Raw genomic sequence first — 20,999 nt, 5'->3', positions numbered from 1 at the left:
CTAAGCAGTGTTGTATAGAGCCAAGGCCATTTCAATTTTCTCAGATCCTACCAGCAAGTGGCTGCAGGGGCCCAAGGAGCTGGGAGGGGACGAAATCAGGACAGCTCACTTAAACTGGGCAGAGGGATATTCCATGTCATATGACATCATGTGGAAGAAAAGTTTTGAAGGGGGGTGGGAATTCATCAGGCTTTGTTCTGCTGTTCAGGGGCTAGCTGGGCATTGGTTGGCAGGAAGTGAGCAATTGCTTGTTCATACGTATATATATATTTATATATATATATATGTCATAACTATTATTCTTTTCTTCCTTCTTCCTAGTCTTCATTGTAGTAAACAAATTTATCTTAATCCATGAGTTCCACTTTTTTCTTTGTTTTTTTTTATTCTCTCCACTATCCCAATGGGAAGAGGGGAAATGAACGAATGACTGTGTGATCCTTAGCCACCTGCCAGGTTAAACCGCAACATACATGTCATGGTTTTATGATTTTCTCGTCTCGCCGTGTTCAGATCGGCTCGCTACTGCTGCGCCCGACTGCACGCAAGGCTTCAGTATTAGCGTAAGGCCTTTGGCTCTCGGACAATCTTTCTCTCAATTATTGCTGATTTATATTGTATTATAGTGTGCTATCTTACATTCCAATACTATATTTAGTAAATTATTTTGTTTCTCCTCAGATCGTTGCCGTTGTTTTTAATTATTTTGGGGTCCCCTGTTTCCCTTCCTGGAGGCGCGGATTTTGCGAAATCCCTCCGCCCCACTACTCGCGGAACCGGGCCAGACCAGCTCTTAAACCGTTTGACATTTTTGGTGTAGAATGCGGGAAAAAGCTGCTTTTTAGCTTTTTAGAACGAATCTCTCTCTGCTCTTGGAGAGCTTCGTTGGGAAAGTTTATCTCTTTCATAGGTGCTCACTGAAAAACTTGACCTTGAAAGTCCAGGCGGACTGCCAATATTTTGAGATATTTTGTAAACTTTGAGCACTGCTATCTTGCTTTAGTAAAGAGGAAGGAAAAAAAAATGATTCTGCTTTCTGTTTTAGACCAGATTGTAGGGAAAGCTACTAATTTCACAGAATTTGTGATTTTGAAACAGGTTACCAGTCTCTCTTGCGAATCCTTTATGGATTGTTTGAATGCTCACCTGACCACGTTGTTAATCTCCCTGAATGCACTGTTTGCCATTGTAATTATTTCACTCAGTATCTGGAATTACTGTATTCTGAAGAAGTCCCCTCCAAAACCAGAGAATACTGAGTGGCAGGGTGTATGGAGAGACTTGGGAGAGACTTTAGGGAGATGGACATGTTCGGTGTCATGGAACTTTACTCCTGAACACCTAAAAGATCCTGAGAGCCTGAACAGATATTTGAGACAGAGATGTTGTGGCCTAGGCAGATCTGAGGAGGCACAAATGATTTGGGGCCTGAGTAATGCTTATCGGGCCTTATTTAATACTATCTCAGAGAGGGAAAGAATTCTAGAAATTAAGAGAAGGATTTTCCTAGCCGAGAAGGAGAGTCTCTGGGCCGAGCGAAAGGGTTTCCAAGCTGAGAAGGATAATCTCCAGGCTGAGCGAGAGAATCTCCAAGTGGAGAAGGAGAATCTCCGGGCTGAGCGAGAGAATCTCCAAGCCGAGAAGGAGAATTTCCGGGCTGAGCGAGAGAATCTCCAAGGCGAGAAGAAGAATCTCCGGGCTGAGCGAGAGACACTCCAGTTCGAGAGGAACTCACTCGAGTCCGAACAGGATGTACTCCGAACTGAGCGAGATGCCCTCCAGCATGCACAATTCAGTCTCCAAAGTGAGATAACCAAAATTCAGTCTCATCAAGCCAAGCTCGAATCTGAACTAAGCACTCTCATAATTCAGCGAGATAGACTTCGAGCCGAGCTGGAGAGTAAGAGCATCAGGACTGACCAACCTGATCAACCGCAGGAGGCACCAGAATCGATGACAGTTGCCCCTGTAAGAGGACGGAAAACGAAACGAATTTCCACTCAGTTAGAACAGAAGAAAGAGGAGGAGGGTGTAGTAGAGGAAGCAGTCAATGTAAGAGAAGAGCAGGAGGGTGAAGTAGAAGAAACAGGCGATGTAAGAGAAGAGGAGGAAAGAGGTCCGGTGGAGAGGCTCCAAGGAACTGGAGTGCCCATGCCCTCAATAAGACTGCATGCACAAACACCAAGGAGGGCAGGAAGTCCTGAAAGAGCAGGAGGTGAGCAAGACATCGTAACCACTGTGGATAGATCTTTGAAAATGAATGAAATTCGTGGTCTGAGAAAGGACTTCACACGCCACCCCAATGAGCCTATTGTCACCTGGTTACTTCGATGCTGGGACAGTGGGGCCAACAGTGTGTGGCTAGATAGCAGAGAAGCTCGTCAGCTCGGTGGCATTGCTAGGGACTCAGCCATTGACAGACGTATTAGCACATGCCAGAACCAGGCCTTCACTCTCTGGAAGCGGATGTTGTTAGCCGTGAGAGAAAAACACCCCTTTAAAGATGATCTCATGCCTGAGAAAAGGAAATGGACTGATATGGAAAAAGGCATCCGTTATTTGAGAGAATGTGCCGTGGTGGAAATGATATACAGCCCCGACTTCATCCCTGACGAGCCAGACCAAGAGCATGATCCTGAGAGAGTCCGGTGTACACCAAATATGTGGCGCACATTCACTAAGACTGCACCAGAAAGGTATGCCAGTACATTTGCAGCAATGTATGGCAGAGGTGGAAGAAGACCCCTTATAGATGATCTGGTTCATAGACTCCAAGGCTTTGAGTTGCATTTAAATCCTCTGCAAGCTTGTGTTTCAGCCATCACAAGGATAGTTGAAAAGCTAGACAGAATGGAGAGCAAACAAGAAGATATAATAGACGAACTGTCTACCAAAGGTGATGCTGATGGATCCATGGTGGACGAGGACCAGAATTCCCAAAACCCTCCACTGGAAGAGCTGATTAACATGGGGTCCTCCCGACCTACATCATCCAACATCTCAGCCATCAAAAGGGGACGTCCTCCTGCTAGAGGAAATGATAACGATAAGGCTATAACACGTCTTGCCTTGTGGCATTACCTGCGTGACCATGGAGAAGATATGAAGAAGTGGCATAAGAAACCCACTTCTGCACTTAAAGCACGGATAAAGGAATTACAAGACAAATCAACCACCAAGGTGAAGTCCTCCAAAAGGGTGATCACTCCAGTTGCTGCAGACAACCAAGGTAACAAATAGAGGGGCCCTGCCCCCAGCCAGGGTGGGGAAAGGGATAATAGAGTGTATTGGACTGTGTGGATTAGATGGCCTGGCACATCAAATCCACAGAAATTTAAGGCACTGGTAGACACTGGTGCACAGTGTACACTAATGCCCTCGAGTCACCAAGGGACAAAATCAATTTATATTCATGGGGTGACTGGGGGTTCCCAAGAGTTGACTGTGTTGGAGGCTGAAATAAGTCTCACGGGCAAAGACTGGCAAAAGCATCCTATTGTGACTGGTCCAGGGGCTCCATGTATACTTGGTATTGATTACCTCAGAAGGGGATACTTTAAGGATCCCAAAATGTATCGATGGGCCTTTGGAATAGCTGCTGTAGACACAAAAGGTGTTAAACAGTTGTCTGCATTGCCTGGCCTATCAGAAGATCCATCTGTTGTGGGTTTGCTACGAGTAAAAGAGCAACAGGTACCGATTGCTACAAAAACGGTACACAGACGGCAGTACCGCACTAACAGGGACTCCTTGCTCCCCATTCTGAAGTTGATTCATCCACTAGAGAGTCAGGGAGTGATCATCAAAACTCACTCACCTTTTAACAGCCCCATATGGCCAGTGCGTAAAGCTAGTGGAGAATGGAGGCTGACGGTAGACTACCGTGGCCTGAATGAAGTCACACCCCCACTGAGTGCTGCTGTGCCGGACATGTTAGAACTCCAATATGAACTGGAGGCAAAAGCAGCCAAGTGGCATGCCACCATTGACATCGCTAATGCTTTCTTTTCCATTCCATTGGCCACGGAATGTAGGCCGCAGTTTGCTTTCACCTGGAGGGGCGTTCAGTATACCTGGAATCGTTTGCCCCAGGGGTGGAAACACAGCCCAACAATTTGCTATGGGTTGATTCAAGCTGCACTGGAACAGGGAGGTGCTCTTGAGCACTTACAGTACATTGACGATATTATTGTGTGGGGCAACACAGCAAGGGAAGTTTTTGAGAAGGGAGAGCAAGTAATCCAGATCCTTCTTAGTGCTGGTTTCGCTATTAAGCGAAGCAAAGTGAAAGGACCTGCACAAGAGATTCAGTTCCTAGGTATAAAGTGGCAAGATGGACGTCGTCACATCCTAATGGATGTGGTGGACAGAATCACTGCCATGTCTCCGCCCACTAATAAGAAAGAGACACAGTCTTTTCTGGGCGTAGTGGGCTTTTGGAGAATGCATGTTCCAAACTATAGCCTCATTGTAAGCCCCCTTTATCAAGTGACACGGAAGAAGAATGATTTCACGTGGTGTCCTGAACAGCAGCAGGCTTTTGAGCAGATTAAACAGGAGATAGCCCGTGCCGTGGCCCTGGGGCCAGTACGGACGGGACAGGATGTAAAGAACATCCTCTATACTGCTGCTGGAGAGAAAGGTCCCACCTGGAGTTTGTGGCAAAGAGCCTCAGGAGAGACCCGAGGCCGACTCCTGGGATTCTGGAGTCGGGCCTACAAGGGGTCTGAAGAGCACTACACTCCAACTGAAAAGGAGATCTTAGCTGCATATGAGGGGGTTCGAGCTGCTTCTGAAGTAGTTGGTACTGAAACGCAGCTCCATCTAGCACCTCGATTGCCAGTGTTGAACTGGATGTTCAAGGGAAAGGTTCCCTCTGTCCATCATGCTACTGATGCCACTTGGAGTAAGTGGATTGCGCTGATTACGCAACGGGCTCGGATGGGGAACCTCAGTCGTCCAGGAATCTTAGAGGTGATCATGGACTGGCCTGAAGGTAAAAAGTTTGGAACATCACCAGGAGAGGAGGTATCACGTGCTACAGAAGCCCCACCATACAATGAACTACCAGGAAATGAAAAGAAATATGCCCTGTTCACAGATGGATCGTGTCGTATTGTGGGGAAGCATCGCAGATGGAAAGCTGCTGTGTGGAACCCGACACGACAAGTTGCAGAGGCCACTGAAGGTAAAGGAGAATCAAGTCAGTTCGCAGAGGTAAAGGCTATCCAGCTGTCCTTAGATGTTGCTGAACGGGAGAGGTGGCCAATGCTTTATCTTTATACTGACTCATGGATGGTGGCAAATGCCTTATGGGGGTGGTTACAGCAGTGGAAGCAAAATAACTGGCAAAGGAGGGGTAAACCTGTTTGGGCTGCTGAACTGTGGAAAGACATTGCTGCCCGAATAAAGAATATGGTTGTAAAGGTGCACCATGTAGATGCTCACGTGCCCAAGAATCGGGCTACTGAAGAACAACAAAACAACCATCAGGTAGATCGAGCTGCCAAAATTGAGGTGGCTCAAACAGACTTGGACTGGCAGAACAAGAGTGAATGATTTCTAGCTCGGTGGGCCCATGAAACTTCGGGTCATCAAGGAAGAGATGCAACATATAAATGGGCTAGAGACCGAGGGGTGGACTTAACTATGGACACTATTGCACAAGTTATTCATGACTGTGAGACGTGTGCCATAATTAAACAAGCCAATAGGATGAAACCTCTCTGGGAGGAAGGGCGATGGCAAAAGTACAAATATGGGGAGGCGTGGCAGGTTGATTATATCACCTTGCCACGATCTCACAATGATAAGCATTATATGCTTACCATGGTGGAAACGACCACTGGGTGGCTTGAAACATATGCAAGACCCCATGCTACCGCCCGAAACACCACATTAGGCCTCGAGAAACAAGTTCTCTGGCGACGTGGTACCCCAGAGAGAATCAAATCAGGTAATGGGACTCATTTCAAAAATCCCCTTGTAAATACTTGGGCCAAAGACTATGGCATTGAGTGGATTTATCATATCCCCTATCACGCACCAGCTTCTGGTAAAATTGAACGATACAACGGGTTGTTAAAAACCATGTTGAAAGCAATGGGTGGCGGAACATTTAAGCACTGGGAGAAGCATTTGGCCGAAGCCACCTGGTTGGTGAATACTCGAGGATCTATCAATCGTGATGGTCCTGCCAGCTCCCTACATACTGTCAAGGGAGATAAGGTCCCTGTAATACATGTAAAGAACATGTTGGGAAAAGCAGTTTGGGTCCTTCCAGCTTCTGGGAAGGGCAAACCTCTTCGTGGAACTGTTTTTGCCCAGGGACCTGGGTGCACTTGGTGGGTGATGCAGGAAAATCGGGATGTTCAATGTGTGCCACAGGGGAATTTGATGATGGGAGAGCAAAATCAGTAATTTCAAGTATATGTACATGTGTTCAGTGTTTGATAATTGATTATTCTTATGTTTGTTTGTATATATATTAAGCATGCTGTAATGATGTAGAATAGGGGGTGGAATGTCATGGTTTTATGATTTTTGGTTATCAGTATTCCACATCACAACATCATGCAGTGTACTGGGAGCTAAGGAGCAAATGCTTTAGTTCCGGGTACCTGTCTGGAAGAGAAGAAGAACTACGTTCCCCAAGAGCCTTTTTGAGTACTGTTATCATTCCTGCTCGAGGGAACAGATATAAGGGCGCAGGTCATCTGACTTGCCCTTCTTCTCGTCTCGCCGTTCTCCCTGTCAAATCGGCTCGCTACTGCTGCTCCTGACTGCACGCAAGGCTTCAGTATTAGCGTAAGGCCTTTGGCTCTCGGACAATCTTTCTCTCAATTATTGCTGATTTATATTGTATTATAGTGCGTTATCTTACATACCGATACTATATTTAGTAAATTAGTTTGTTTCTCCTCAGATCCTTGCCGCTGTTTTTAATTATTTTGGGGTCCCCTGTTTCCCTTCCTGGAGGCGCGGATTTTGCGAAATCCCTCCGCCCCACTAGTCGCGGAACCGGGCCAGACCAGCTCTTAAACTGTTTGACAATACAGTGAGAATCATCCAGGTTGAAAAAGAATGAATTCTGATAGAACCAGAACTGGATTTGGCATGTATTAATACAATACTGTGCATCATCTCTCCTGCCCTAAAGGACTATTATGACGGATGGAGCCCAAAGTCATGAACTAAATGAACTCCATGGACAATTTACATGGATGGCCTATAAAGCACAGGAATTGTATGTGTGTATACATCAAAAAGCAAGATAGGTGATGATAATTAAAATGCATGGAAAATTGTGGGACCTGAGCAAGATGTGAATGGTATGGTATAAGGGGTGGATATTGTCTTAGTTCCACCTGCGACAGTTGTTCATAGTGTCTAGTATGATGCTGTGTTTTGATTTTAGGAGAAAAACAATGCTGATAACACACCGATGTTTCTAGATGTTGCAGAGCAGTGATGTACAGAGCTGAGGATGTTTCAGTTTTCTCAGTTTCTCATACTGTCTTACCAGCAAGGGGGCAGGGGGCACAAGGAGCTGGGAGGGAACAGAATCAGGACAGCTGACCTAAACTGGCCAAAGGGATATTCCATACCATATGACATCATGTGCAAAAACTATTAATCTGAGGCGAGTTGGCCAGAGGGGGGGGCGCTGCTTGGGAACTGGATGGACATGGGTCGGTGAGTGGTGAATAACTGCATTATGCATCACTTTTTTTTGTTCATTTAATCTATGACTTGGGCTCCATCTGTTATTTTGGTCACTCGGGACCTGGCTTTGGTGGTGACACACTGGAACAGGTTGCCCAAGGAGGTTGTGGATGCCCTATCCCTGCAGGCATTCAAGGCCAGGCTGGATGTGGCTCTAGGCAGCCTGGTCTAGTGGTTGGCAACTCTGCCCACGGCAGGGAGGTTGAAACTATATGATCTGTGAGGTCCTTTTCAACCCAGGTCATTCTACGTTCTTATGGTTTTATGATTCTATGAACATCCATTTCCATATTTGTCTTTCCACAGGGGCAACTGACATCAATACTCCCTCTGATTGATCTGGTTGAGCCACTGTTTTAAGTTCAGAGACTTTCTCTCTCTCACTTAGTAAACTCTCTCTTTCAGCTTGGAGATTCTCTCTCTCAGTTTATACTTTCTCTCCCTCAGCTTGGAGATTTTCCCTTTTGGCTTGGAGACTTTCTTTCTCAGATCAGAGACCTTCTCCCTCAGTTTGGAGACTCTCTCTCTTGGTCTGGAGACTCTCTTTCTTGACTCGAAGATTCTCTCTCTTAGTTCAGACTCTCTCCCTTTCAGTCTGGAGACTCTCCCTCTCAGTTCTGAAACTCTCTTCATCAGCTCAGAGACTCTCTCCCTCAGTTTCAGAGACTCTCTCGGAGACTCTCCCTCTCAGTTTGAAGATTCTCCCTCTCAGTTTGATGACTCCCTTTTGGCTCGGAGACTCTCTCCCTCTCCGGGATAGTATTGAATAAGATCCAGAAGGCATAAACCAGGCCCCAAATAATTTGTGCCTCCTCAGATTCACCTGAGCCACAACATCCCTGTCTTAAATACCAGCTTAGATTCTCAGGAACTTGCAGGTGTTCACGGGTAAAATTCCATGACACTGGGGATGCCTGTTTCTCTAAGGTCTCTCCCAAGTTCCTCCACACTCCCTGCAACTCAGTATTCTCTGGCTTTGGGGAAGGCTTCCTCCAGGTATTCTATATACTGATACTGATGATGTAGAATGCATTCAGGGATATAAACATGATAATCGATTGAACATTCAAAAAATGTATAAGGGATTCAAAGGAGAAACTGGAAGTCTGTTTATAAATCACGCGTTCTGTAATATTAGTAACTCCCTCTGGGGTGTAACTTTCAATCTTTAAAACACCACATTGTAAGCAAGCACCAGATAGGTGTTTCCACCAGTGCTTCTAATTTTTTATATGTGCATACAGCTCCAAAGAGCAGAGTGGCATACTTAATAAAGGTCCAGTATGTTCTAAGGACTAAAATCCAGATCATGATGAAATGTAATCCCTTAAAGAACTACTTTAAAAACTCAGGTTTTGTCTCCTTACAAAACCCAGTTGGCATGGTGCCAACAACAACAACAAAATTGGCACTATGCCAAGAAAGTTAATAGGATGCCCAGAAACTAAAGCCTGCAGGGTACAGATAAGGTTTCTGAGTTCATTTCCTGGCCAGTGCACCAAAATTGCCAGTTAGGTCTGGTTCAGCCTAATTCTGTGTCAAGGGGGCAAAGGGATCTACGAACCCACACACTGGGAAGAGAGAGATAAAGGGAAAAGGTAGGGAGACAGGCCTGGATGAAGGATAACGGCAGCAACAAGCTAAGGAAAAATGTGATTTACTAAATACAGTAGCGAAATGTGAGAACACAGTGTAATACAATATGATTGGAATTGAAGCTAATAAATGAAATGAAATGAGAAAGAGTTTCTGAAACTGAAGTCCTTATTCTAATGCTGCACACAAGACGGTCAGGGAGCACAGAGACAGTCTCGTTACTCCCAGTCAGTTTTATCTTTCCTTCTGAACAGAAAACGGAAATGGAAAAATGAAGTCTGCTGAGAGTTGTAGTTCATCTTCTCTTCTGAGACCAATATCGACAACTCACAAAACTGCAGCATTAACCCTTTACCTCCCAGTTCACTGAATGATGTTATAATGTAGAAGACTGTAATTAGAAGATCAGAAGGCTGAAGAACCTTTTCTATGAAGATAGGCTGAGGGAGCTGGACTTGTTCAGCCTGGAGAAGAGAAGGCTCAGGGGAGACCTGACAGAGGCCTTCCAATACTTAAAGGGAGCTTATAAGCAGAAGGAAAATCAACTTTTTACATGGGTAGATAGTGATAGGACAAGGGGGAATGGTTTTAAACTAAAAGAGGGGAGATTTAGATTAGATGTCTGGGGGAGATTTTTCACTCAGAGGCCAGTGAGGCACTGGAACAAGTTGTCCAGAGAAACTGTGGATATTCATCCCTGGAGGTGTTCAAGGACAGGTTAGATGAGGCCCTGGGCAACTGAATCTAGTGCCTGATTTAGTGTTTAGCAATCCTGCCAATGGCAGAGGGGTTGGAACTTGTTGTAGTAGGCGTCTTGCGGGGGCACGGATGTACGGGACAGGCCTCTCCCTAAACACAGAGAGACAGTGCTATCGTGCTGACCTTGATGCAGAGAAAACAGGAGAAGAAGAAGGATGATAAAAGAATGTGGAAACGGCCAAATAAGGCACAATGTTATCTGGTGTGAACCAATCAGAGTGGGACATGACAGCACGGTTATCTAGGTAAAAATGTATATAAGCTGTGTTTAGTAGTGAATAAACGCCATTTTGCCTCACTTACTTCTGCGGTCTGCGTGAGCATCTGGCCCCGACCTGGTAAAGGGTTGGTTTCGCCCAGCAGTAAGCCCTACACGTGGACAGAGGACGAACACCGGACGAGCGAACGGAGACTACACGCAACAGGAACTTGATGATATTTGAGGTCCCTTCCAAGCTAAGCCATTGTATGATTCTATGAATTAGATTCACAACACACACCAATATAAGAATTTTGGTTATGCAAGGATATTCCAAAAATTCAAGAGCCATTGCAACACGGAAGGACACATCTATCCTTAAGGTGAAAGGGGAGATGCCATTCTTCATTTTCCCCACAAAGTGACTCCCAGAGGAGAAGAGGAGGAAAGTGTAATTATTAATTGCCTTCACAAGATAGTTCCCAGAGTAATGGGATGGCAGCAATGCAGGACCCAAATACCAAGCTCAAAGCCAGTGTTTTTATCATAGTTCTCCCAGGCAAAACAAACACACAAACAAAAAAAAACCCAGAAAGTGATAAAGAGTACAGCAAAATGCAAGAGCTGAAATCAGCCATTAAGAGGCCTTGGAATTTGATGTACAGCAAGAGAGGGAGCATGTCACAGAGCAGATGAGGGAACAAATAAACCAATATCAAGAACAGACAAAGCAACACTGTGACCAGCAACAGCAAGTAACAACTTGTCAAGTAATAACTGAACAGATCATTATTTTGAACCTCTTGAGCCTCATGTTGGGTGCCAAAATGGACCATGGTGCCAACAGTCACTGAGGGAAGATAAATGCCATAACCCCAAATACCTCTCCTCTTCATGTCTCCAAGCTTTTATTGCTGAACACATCATATGTTAAGAAATATCCCTTTGGTCAGTTTTGGTCAGCTGTCCTGATTGTGTGCCTTCCTAACCTCGTGTGTACCCCCAGCCTACTCACTTCTGCCTCACAGAAGAGTGGAAAAAAGGAGGAAAAAGAAGGAAATCTGGATAATGTTTAAACACTACTCAGCACTAGCCAAAATACTGGTGTGTTGTCAACACTGTTTTAGTCAAAATCCAAAACACAGCACCATAACGCTACTACGAAGAAAATTATACTCCATTCCAGACAGACCCAGTACACATTGCAAAATTGAGCATTTTGATTACATTAAAAGCTAATTATAGTGAAAGAAAACTGTTAGTGCTATGTACTTTTTATTAAACAGTTTTAGTCTAAACTATGAAAACAAGTTATTTTAGTTTTTGTTTGTTTGCTTTTGTTGTTTTTTTTTCAAGAAAAAGAATAACCTGCACATTTCCCTGAAAGACATTAGTAACAACAGCAGGGTGTCATTCTACCACCACCCACATTTCTATTTTTAGTGTCATTACTAATTCCAGCTTTTTCACAGAGTAGGAAGACTGGAAAGAGTTGGAAACCAATTTAAATATATATAATTGTTTGCTAACTAGTGCTGTACTCTACCTGTTCATGGAAATAATATATTGATTTTTTTTCCTTCTTTCCCTGACTCCTTGGATCTAGTAGCTTCTCTCTCAAAGAAAAACATGTGTACAAGCCAAAAGCTTTTTTTGCCAAATACACAATTCATTCAAGTGTTTGGTTGTTGTTTTGTTTTCTTTTTTCCTGCCTATATACCTCTGTGCATAACAACTCCAAAGTAGTTAGTCTTAGAACTAATTAGTATAAGATGAATCAATACAAAAATTACTTTACGGTGCATTTTAACTCTCACAAACAGGAATTTTCAAATAAAAATTTGAACAGAAGAGCTCAAACTTACGGTGGCAGTATCTCTGCAGCCATGAATATTTTCTCCACCAATTCTGAAAGTATACTGAGTAGATGTGCCAAATTAGTGTTTACATCTTCATTTTTTTCTAATTTTGAGGGATTTAACTAAAGCAAAAAGAAAAAAATATTAAATCTCTTCTCTTGAATAGAGGTCCATATATGAGGGCTGCTCTGAAAGTAATGCCTTGTATTTTATTATGTTGGCCCACAATGTCAGAGGCATTGTGGTATGGCAGTAGAGGTTGAACCTTCCTGCCAACATTCCATTACACTTTGTTGTTGTGCAACAGATGACAGCAGAAGAACAGTATAATAAATGGTATCTGACATGGAAGTGCATATGAAACAAAGGTCTGTCATTGAATTCCTACATGCAGAAAAAATTGCATGCATTGACTTTCATCAACACTTGCTCAATGCTTATGGAGACCGAACAGTGGATGTTAGCACAGTGAGATAGTGGGTAGTGTGTTTCAGCAGTGGTGACACTGACAGTGGGTCTTGGTCACTGATGATGAAAATGCACAGCTAATACTGGTAACTATGTTGAAAAATAGTGTTTTGTAGCTGAGAATTTTCTCTATCAAATAGCGTTATTGTGCTCTTTGTATCTGTTATAGTTTCCATGGAAATAAACAGGAGGCATTACTTTCAGGGTAACCTACATATAATTTGACAACATTACACACTGATTAACATTTAAAACTAAACTAAATATTCTACTGCTGTAAAAATCTCAGACTTCTACAGAGATTACAATTCTGGTTCAAGGAAACTAATACGAAAAAGCAACATTTCTAAGTTCTAGTGTGCTCTGCTTTTAAATGTACAGACATTTAACATTATGATAAATACCTATCATAACTACTCACGTTTATTATTTTTAAACGACACATATTTTTATATACTTTAATCCAATTTTCTGAGGACCCTTCATCCTTTCCATAATTAACAATGTCCTTCACAACATTCTCGTGGAGAAGCTGGCTGCCCACGGTTTGGATGGGCGTATGCTCCACTGGGTGAAACACTGGCTGGATGGCCGGGCCCAAAGAGTTGTGGTCAATGGAGTTAAATCCAGTTGGCGGCTGGACATGAGCGGTGTCCCCCAGGTCTCGGTACTGAAGCTGCTTCTGTTTAACATCTTTATTAACGATCTTGATGAGGGGATTGAGTGCACCCTCAGTAGGTTTGCAGATGACATCAAGTTGGGAGAGAGTGTTGATCTGCCAGAGGGGAGAAAGGCACTACAGAGGGACCTGGATAGACCGGACCAATGGGCCAAAGTTAACTGTATGAGTTTCAATAGGGCCAAGTGTTGGGTCCTCCCGTACAGGCTTGGGGAGGAGTGGCTGGAAAGCTGCCTGATGGAAAGGAACCTTGGTGTACTGATGGACAGTCGACTGAATATGAGCCAGCAGTGTGCCCAGGTGGCCAAGAAGGCCAATGGCATCCTGGCTTGGATCAGGAATGGTGTGGTGAGCAGGACTAGGGAAGTCATTCTGCCCCTGTACTCAGCACTGGGGACGCCTCACCTCGAGTACTGTGTTCAGTTTTGGGCACCTCAGTACAGAAAGGACATTGAGGTACTGGAGCAGGTCCAAAGAAGGGCAACAAGGCTGGTGAAGGGCTTGGAGAATATGCCCTACGAGGAGCGACTGAAGGAACTGGAGCTGTTTTGTCTGAGGAAAAGGAGGCCGAGGGAAGACCTTATTACTCTCTTGCAATACCTGAAAGGTGCTTACAGCGAGAGCGGGGTTGGTCTCTTCTCACTGGTGAGAGGTGACAGAATGAGGGGAAATGGCCTCAACTTGTGCCAAGGTAAGTTTAGGTAGGATATCAGGAAAAACTTCTTTACAGAAAGGGTTGTTAAGCACTGGAATAGGCTCCCCAGGGAGGTGGTTAAGTCACCATCCCTGGATGTGTTTAACAGCCATTTGATTGTGGTGCTCAGGGACATGATTTAGCAGAGGGTTTATAGGGTAGTATGGTTTGGTTGCGGTTGGACTTGATGATCTTTAAGGTCTTTTCCAACCTGAGCAATTCTATGATTTTATAATTACGTTAAAGTGAAACAGAAGTTAGGAGTGTATTTTTAGTAAGAAAGATAGAATCTACAAAAAGGAGTTAATATAAGGGAGTTTTAAAATAAATCCGTGATCAGACACTGACTTCTGGAATATCTGGAGCTTACCACAAGTTTATGTTAGGCCATTCAGTAACTGTAAAAAAATAACCTATAACTGCTAAAGAATAAATACGTAACTTAAAGAAATTTGAGTTAAACTTATTTAAAAGTGATATTATGAACATTGTTCAAGCCAACATTTTTAAAAAAATCTCAATCAGTTCAGTACCTGTATTTCTCATGTAAATGAAATTATTTCTGAAAGATTGATAAATAAATGCTTCCAAAGCAAATAAAACATAACTACTAGTAGGCCATTTCAACAAATCAAAATGTTTAAAAAAATACATAGTTCAAGGTATCACCTCACAGGACTGCTTGCTCTCCATTATCTTTAATATACAGTCTTTCAGTGCATGGTGAACAAAATGCGTTGCTGTTGCTTTCATGTACTGCTCCATAAGTGTACTTGCTAAAGTGGTGGCACGAAACAAAGTAGTAGCTTCAGCTGAAAAAGAAAGAAAAAAAGAGATTAAATTGAAAAGTCAGGAAAAGGAGACAAAAATAAAAGCTGAGGAAAAATATGTTGTGTTCAGTTTGATATATCCCTTAGTTAAGGGAGGAGACAGAAATGAAGACATGGGAGCCCTTCTCTCCTCAGTTTATGTAAATGATGGTGTAATTAGTACAGTACCTTCCATACTTATTTCCTTGTCATTTAGTGACCGTAACAATAGAGACTCGAGCTTTTCATGAAGAAAAATCTTCAATAAAATGCCAGCTAAGAGTGTTCTATCCTGTCCACAAACATGTGATAAAGCATAGACTACATGAAGCTCTTTCTGAAGTATGATCTGAAAGAAAAACAAAATCATGTTTGGAAACTTCTAACATAACAGTTTTGTAAAAATTGATATCTTACATCTATAGTGACATACAGATATCACTACAGATAGTACTTAATGTATATTAGTGTTATTGAAATCTCTTTAACAACTGAAAAAAAATTGACACAGTGTTAACAAACTTATTACCTCTTTAAACTCACTATACTCCTCTTCTGGCATGATCTTCTCCATAGAATATCGTGCTCGAACACGCAAAGATCCAGGCTCAATACCCTTTAGTGGTATATAGGAACTGAGTTGAAACCACTCATCTGTTGCATGTCCTTTCTGTAATCGGCTTAATTGGCAACGCATAAACACTTCAGGAAAAAAGCATTAAGTAGGTTATCTCCAGTAAAACAGTGCTAGTATTGAATAAAAAAATATATTTTTCAGCATGTCATCTTGTTTCATCAAAAGTGTATTAAGAAAAATAATTAAAATTTGTGCCATCAAATATATTGACCCCTTGATTTAGAACTCCTGTAAACTGATGCTGAAATATAAAACAGTGTAAATAGCATATACATATACATTCCTAAATGCAATATATATTAATATAGTTTCCTTTGTAACACCCAAATAGTGGAAAAAATTAAACACAAAACACTCAGACAAAAAGCCATGCAACACAAAACTACCTGGCAAACCTAGGCAGCAATCAGAAAATTAAAACAGATAGTGTGATTAGAATTTACTGTCCTCTTTAAAGCCTTGGACTCATATTTCCATCAGTTCTGATCTTGAGCTGCTTTGTCACTATTTTAACTTATTTATTATTAGCATTACTACATATTTCACAAATGTTGCCACATGTATTTCTTTAATACTTAGGAAATCCCAGGGTAAGGCTGTAACAGTACATACAAGGTATATAATAAAGCATTCCCAGACAGCTTACTGCCCAAATAATGACAAAAATCAACCCAAGAATGACAAAATCATTAATTCACTTTTTTGTGGTGTTGGTACCTAGTTACCAAGCAGTGACTTGCATCAGCCTATTCAACTGTAATTGAAAGTCTGGTCTGACAGCTGAGTAGTAAGCTGCAGAAGTTACAACACTGGCCATTCTAAAATAAGCAAATACTCTCCTGAACTCAGTGAGCATCACACAGGAAGGGCACACACTTGCAGAGACAACATTCTACTACGAAATATCCACAGTGTTTTAAGAGAAGATACACAATTCCAGTATCATGTTTAGCCTGTCAGACAGTCTGGAAATTCCAAGAAAGAACCCTTTTTATGCATCTCTTTATGCAATATACTTTATCTCAATACTTCACATAAAAATAAATATAAAATTAAATAATAATAGAAATACCACACTACCAACACCCCTGAGAAAAAAAAAACAGAAAACACACCATCACACACAAAGTACACCACACTTCTTTTTCACTTTTCCACAAATTAATGGTTTTCCATACCACTTCCTCATATCCTCCCCCACCTGCATGGATCAGTATCTCAGCTGTTAGAATTAAGCATTCTTCAGTTCAAGAGAGAAAATACAGTGGGTACACACCAGGTGCCATTCTGTGGTTTTACAGGAGTGACCATAGAGAGGATATGAGGAAGTGGGATGGAAAAAAACACCTAGATGCTAGAGGAACAGGTACATGAGTTACAAGGAAAATCAAAGACAAAAGAGGATTCTTCCAGGAAAATGGCCACTCCAGTTTCCAGTGGAAAGTTCCCCCAGAGTAGATGGTCTGAGACTGATAATGAGCCTTCTAGGTAGCATTCATGACAAATGGATACAATAACCAGGACTAGAGGGGCCCTACTACCAGCCAGGTGGAGGAGAGGGACAGTCGAATTTGCTGAGCTGTGTAGACTCAATGGCCTAGCACATCAGAACCATAGGAATATAAAGCTCCAGCAGACACTGGTGCACAGTGTACTCTAATGCCTCCAAGTTATAAAAAGGCAGAACCCATCTATATTTCTAGAGGGACAGGGGGATCCCAAGAGCAAACTGTATTGGAGGCTGAAGTGAGCCTAATCAGAAATGAGTGGCAAAAGTACCCCACTGTGACCAGCCCAGAGGCTCTGTGCATCCCTGGCATAGATTATCTCAGGAAAGGGTACTTGAACAACCCAAAAGGCTACCGGTGGGCTTTGGTATAGCTGTCTTGGAGACAGAGAAAATTAAGCAGCTGTTTACCTAGTCCAGTCTCTCAGAGGACCCTTCTCCTGTGGGGTTGCTAAGGGTAGAAGAACAGTAGATGTCAATCACTAACACAACAGTGCAATGGAAGCAATATCGCACTGACCAAGACACCTTCGTTCCCATCCATAAGCTGATTTGTCAACTGGAGAACAGCAAGACTCATTCACCCTTCAATAGTTTGATAAGTATAGTGTGAAAGTCTGGTGGAGGATAACAGTGAACTATCATAGTCTGAATGAACTCACAACACTACTAAGCGCTGCTGTGTCAAACGTGCTAAAACTCCAACATGAACTGGAATCAAAGGCAGCAAAGTGGTATGCCACAACTGACATAGCCAATGTGTTTTTTATAAATCCCTCTGGTAGCAGAGTGCCGGCCACAGTTTACTTTTACTTGGAGTGGCATCCAGTACACCTGGACTCAACTGCCCCAGAGGTGAAAACACAGTCCTACCTTTTGCCATGGTTTCATGATTTTGTGATTTTTGATTGCTATTCCACATAATAACATCATGCAGTGCACTGCGAGTTAAGGAGTTAATGCTGCAGTTCCGTAGATTGTCAATTTTTCTGGTTTCCCAGTCTCAGAAGAAAAGAATGAACTACAACTCCCAGAAGACTTCATTTTTCTGTCTCTGTTTTCTGTTCAGAGGGAAAGATAAAACTGACTGGGAGTCACGAGACTGCCCTCTTTGCTCTCTGTGCTCCCTGACTGTCTCGCCTACAGCATTAGAGTAAGGACTTCAGTTTTGGAAACTCTCTCTCATTTGATATGAATCATTAACTTCAATTCCAATCATATTGTATTATATTATCTCACAATCTGCTATTATATTTAGAAAACTAAGTTTTTTCCCTTAGCTCGTTGCCACTGTTTTCCTCGTCTAGGCCCATCTCCCTACCTTTTCCCTTCCCCCCTACCCTTTTCTGGGGCATGGAACCATGGGTCCCTTTTCCCCTGTGTCACAGAACTAGGCTGAGCCAGGTCGAGCTGTGACATTCTTTGGTGCCCTAGGAGAGGGGAAAGGAGGAAAAGGGGAAAAAGGTTGGGTGATGGGCCTAAAAACAAAACAGCAGCAACAATCTAAGGGAGAAAACTAATTTACTAAATATGACAGCAGTATGCAAGATAATAAAATAAAATATAATTGGAAATTAGGCTAATAAATCAAATAAAATGAGAGAGGCAGTGTCCAAAACCAAAGGCCTTACTCTAATGTTGAAGGCAAGACAGCTAGGGAGTACACACCGCAGACAAGCAGTAAAAGAAGGGGCAGTCTCAGGACTTGCAAGCAGTTTTGTCTTTCCCTGTAAACGGAAAACGGAAATGGAACAGTGAAAGTCTTCTGGGATATGTAGTTCTTCTCTTCTGAGACCAAGAAACCAGAAAAATGGACACTCCATGGAACTGGAACATTAACTCTTTAACTCCCAGTACACTGACGGAAACCCCTATCTGTTGCCAGCATTCAATATGATATGGTTTGAACACTGAAAGTTACACCCCAGACAGTGATTTATAAACAGGCTTCCAATCTCTTCCTTGAATCCCTTATACATTTTTGAAATGTTCAATCAGTGATCATGTAGTCAGTCTCCCTGAGTCTCTGAGCCAAAAGGGAGAGTCATCAAACTGAGAGGGAGAGTCTCCAAGACAAGAGGGAGAGTCTCCTGATCCAAGAGAGAGAGAGTTAATACTGAGAGACAGAATATCAACTAGAGAAAATCTCTGAACTGAGGGAGATGGTCTCTGAGCTGAGAAAGAAAGTCTCCAAGCCAAAAGGGAAAATCTCCAAGTTGAGGGAGAGGAGCTCCAAACTGAAAGAATCTCTAATCTGAAAGTGTTTCAGAACTGAATGGGACAGCCTCTTCGTCAAACAAGACCATTTCCAAACCGAATGAGACAGTTTCCAGTCTGAATGAGACAGCCTCCAAGTTAAGTTAGAGAAGAAAGAGCATAGAAAAAGAGCAACCTAATCAATGACAGCAGGCACCAGTATTGATGTCAGTTGCTCTGTGCATCCTATTGTGACTGGCCCAGGGGCTCCATGTATACTGGGTATTGATTACCTCAGAAGGGGGTATTTCAAGGATCCCAAGGGGTATCAATGAGCCTTTGGAATAGCTGCTGTAGACAAAGACAACATTAAGCAGCTGTCTGTTTTGCCTGGCATGTCAGAAGATCTGTCTGTTGTGAGGTTGCTATGAGTTAAAGAGCAGCAGGTACCGATTGCCACAAAAATGGTGCACAGATGGCAGTACCGAACCAACAGGGATTCCTTGCTCCCCATTCTGAAGTTGATTCGTCAACTAGAGAGTCAAGGAGTGATCATCAAAACTCACTCACCTTTTAACAGCCCCATATGGCCAGTGCGTAAAGCTAGTGGAGAATGGAGGCTGATGGTAGACTACCATGACCTGAATGAAGTCACACCCCCCCTGAGTGCTGCTGTGCCGGACATGCTAGAACTCCAATATGAATTGGAGTCAAAAGCAGCCAAGTGGTATGGTGCCACTGACATTGCTAATACCTTATTTTCCATTCCTTTGGCCACAGAATGCAGGCCAGTTTGCTTTCACCTGGAGGGGCATTTAGTATACGTGGAACCAATTGCCCCAAGGGTGGAAACACAGCCCAACCATTTGCCACGGGATGTTCCAAAATGCACTGTAGCAGGGTGGTGCTCCCAAGCACCTGCAGCATACCGATGACATTACTGTGTGGGGCAATACAGCAAAGGAATTTTGCTGTATTGCAAAGGAGAGAGAATAATAAAAATCCTTCTGTGACCAAGTAAAAGGATATGCGCTGGAAATTCAGTTCCTAGGTATCAAGTGGTAAGATGGACGACATCACATCCCAATTGATGTGGTCAACAAAATTACTGATATGACTCCACCCACTACCAAGAAAGAAATACCATCTTTAATGGGCAGAGTGGGTCATATGACTGTCCTCTGCTCTCTTTGCTCTGTGGCTGTCTCACCTATAGCATTAGAGCAAGGACTTTGGTTTTGGAAACTCTCTCATTTGATTTGATTTATTAGCTTCAATTCCAATGATATTATGTTTTATTGTATTATCTCACATTCTGCTATTATATGTAGTAAACTATGTTTTTCCCTTAGCTCGTTGCCTCTGTTTTCCTCATCTTGGCCCATCTCCCTACCTTTTCCCTTTCCCTCTACCCTTTTCCGGGGCATGGGTCCATGGGTCCCTCTGCCCCTTTGTCATGGAACTAGGCTAAACCGTGACACGTGGGTTGATCCAGACTGTCCTGAAACAGAGGGAAGCTTCTGAACACCTGCAGCACATTGATGAAATCATTGTGTGGGGCAACACAACAGAGGAAGTCTTTCAGGAAAGGAAGAAAATTATCCACATCCTTCTGAAAGTTTGTTTTGCCAGGTCCTGCACCTTAGCCACACCAACCACAGGCAACACTACAGGCTTAGGGCAGAGCGGCTGGAAGACTGTGAAGAGGAAACAGACATGGGGGTATTGATTGATACTTTGCTGAACATGAGCCAGCAGTGTGCCCAGGTGGCCAAGAAGGCCAGTGGCATCTTGGCTTGTGTCAGAAACAGTGTGGCCAGCAGGAGCAGGGAAGTAATTGTCCCTCTGAACTCAGCACTGGTGAAACCGCA

The 20,999-nt window shown here is 43.1% G+C and overlaps 1 protein-coding gene across 1 annotated transcript in view; it reads right to left on the bottom strand.

Moving 5' to 3' along the window:
- LOC100859467 (ras GTPase-activating protein 1-like) overlaps positions 1-20,999 on the bottom strand; it is a 161,929-nt gene that overhangs the window by 25,996 nt on the left and 114,934 nt on the right. The window contains exons 16-19 of the mRNA XM_040655196.2: positions 15,318-15,490; positions 14,978-15,137; positions 14,649-14,791; positions 12,145-12,260 (exon numbers count right to left, since the gene is read on the bottom strand). Of these exons, the coding sequence (XP_040511130.1) occupies positions 12,145-12,260; positions 14,649-14,791; positions 14,978-15,137; positions 15,318-15,490 (592 nt within the window). The remainder of the gene's footprint in view (positions 1-12,144; positions 12,261-14,648; positions 14,792-14,977; positions 15,138-15,317; positions 15,491-20,999) is intronic.

The sequence above is a fragment of the Gallus gallus genome, chromosome W (genome assembly GCF_016699485.2).
Source record: "Gallus gallus isolate bGalGal1 chromosome W, bGalGal1.mat.broiler.GRCg7b, whole genome shotgun sequence".
Taxonomy (NCBI): domain Eukaryota; kingdom Metazoa; phylum Chordata; class Aves; order Galliformes; family Phasianidae; genus Gallus; species Gallus gallus.
This window is presented reverse-complemented; position numbering and strand designations above follow the sequence as displayed.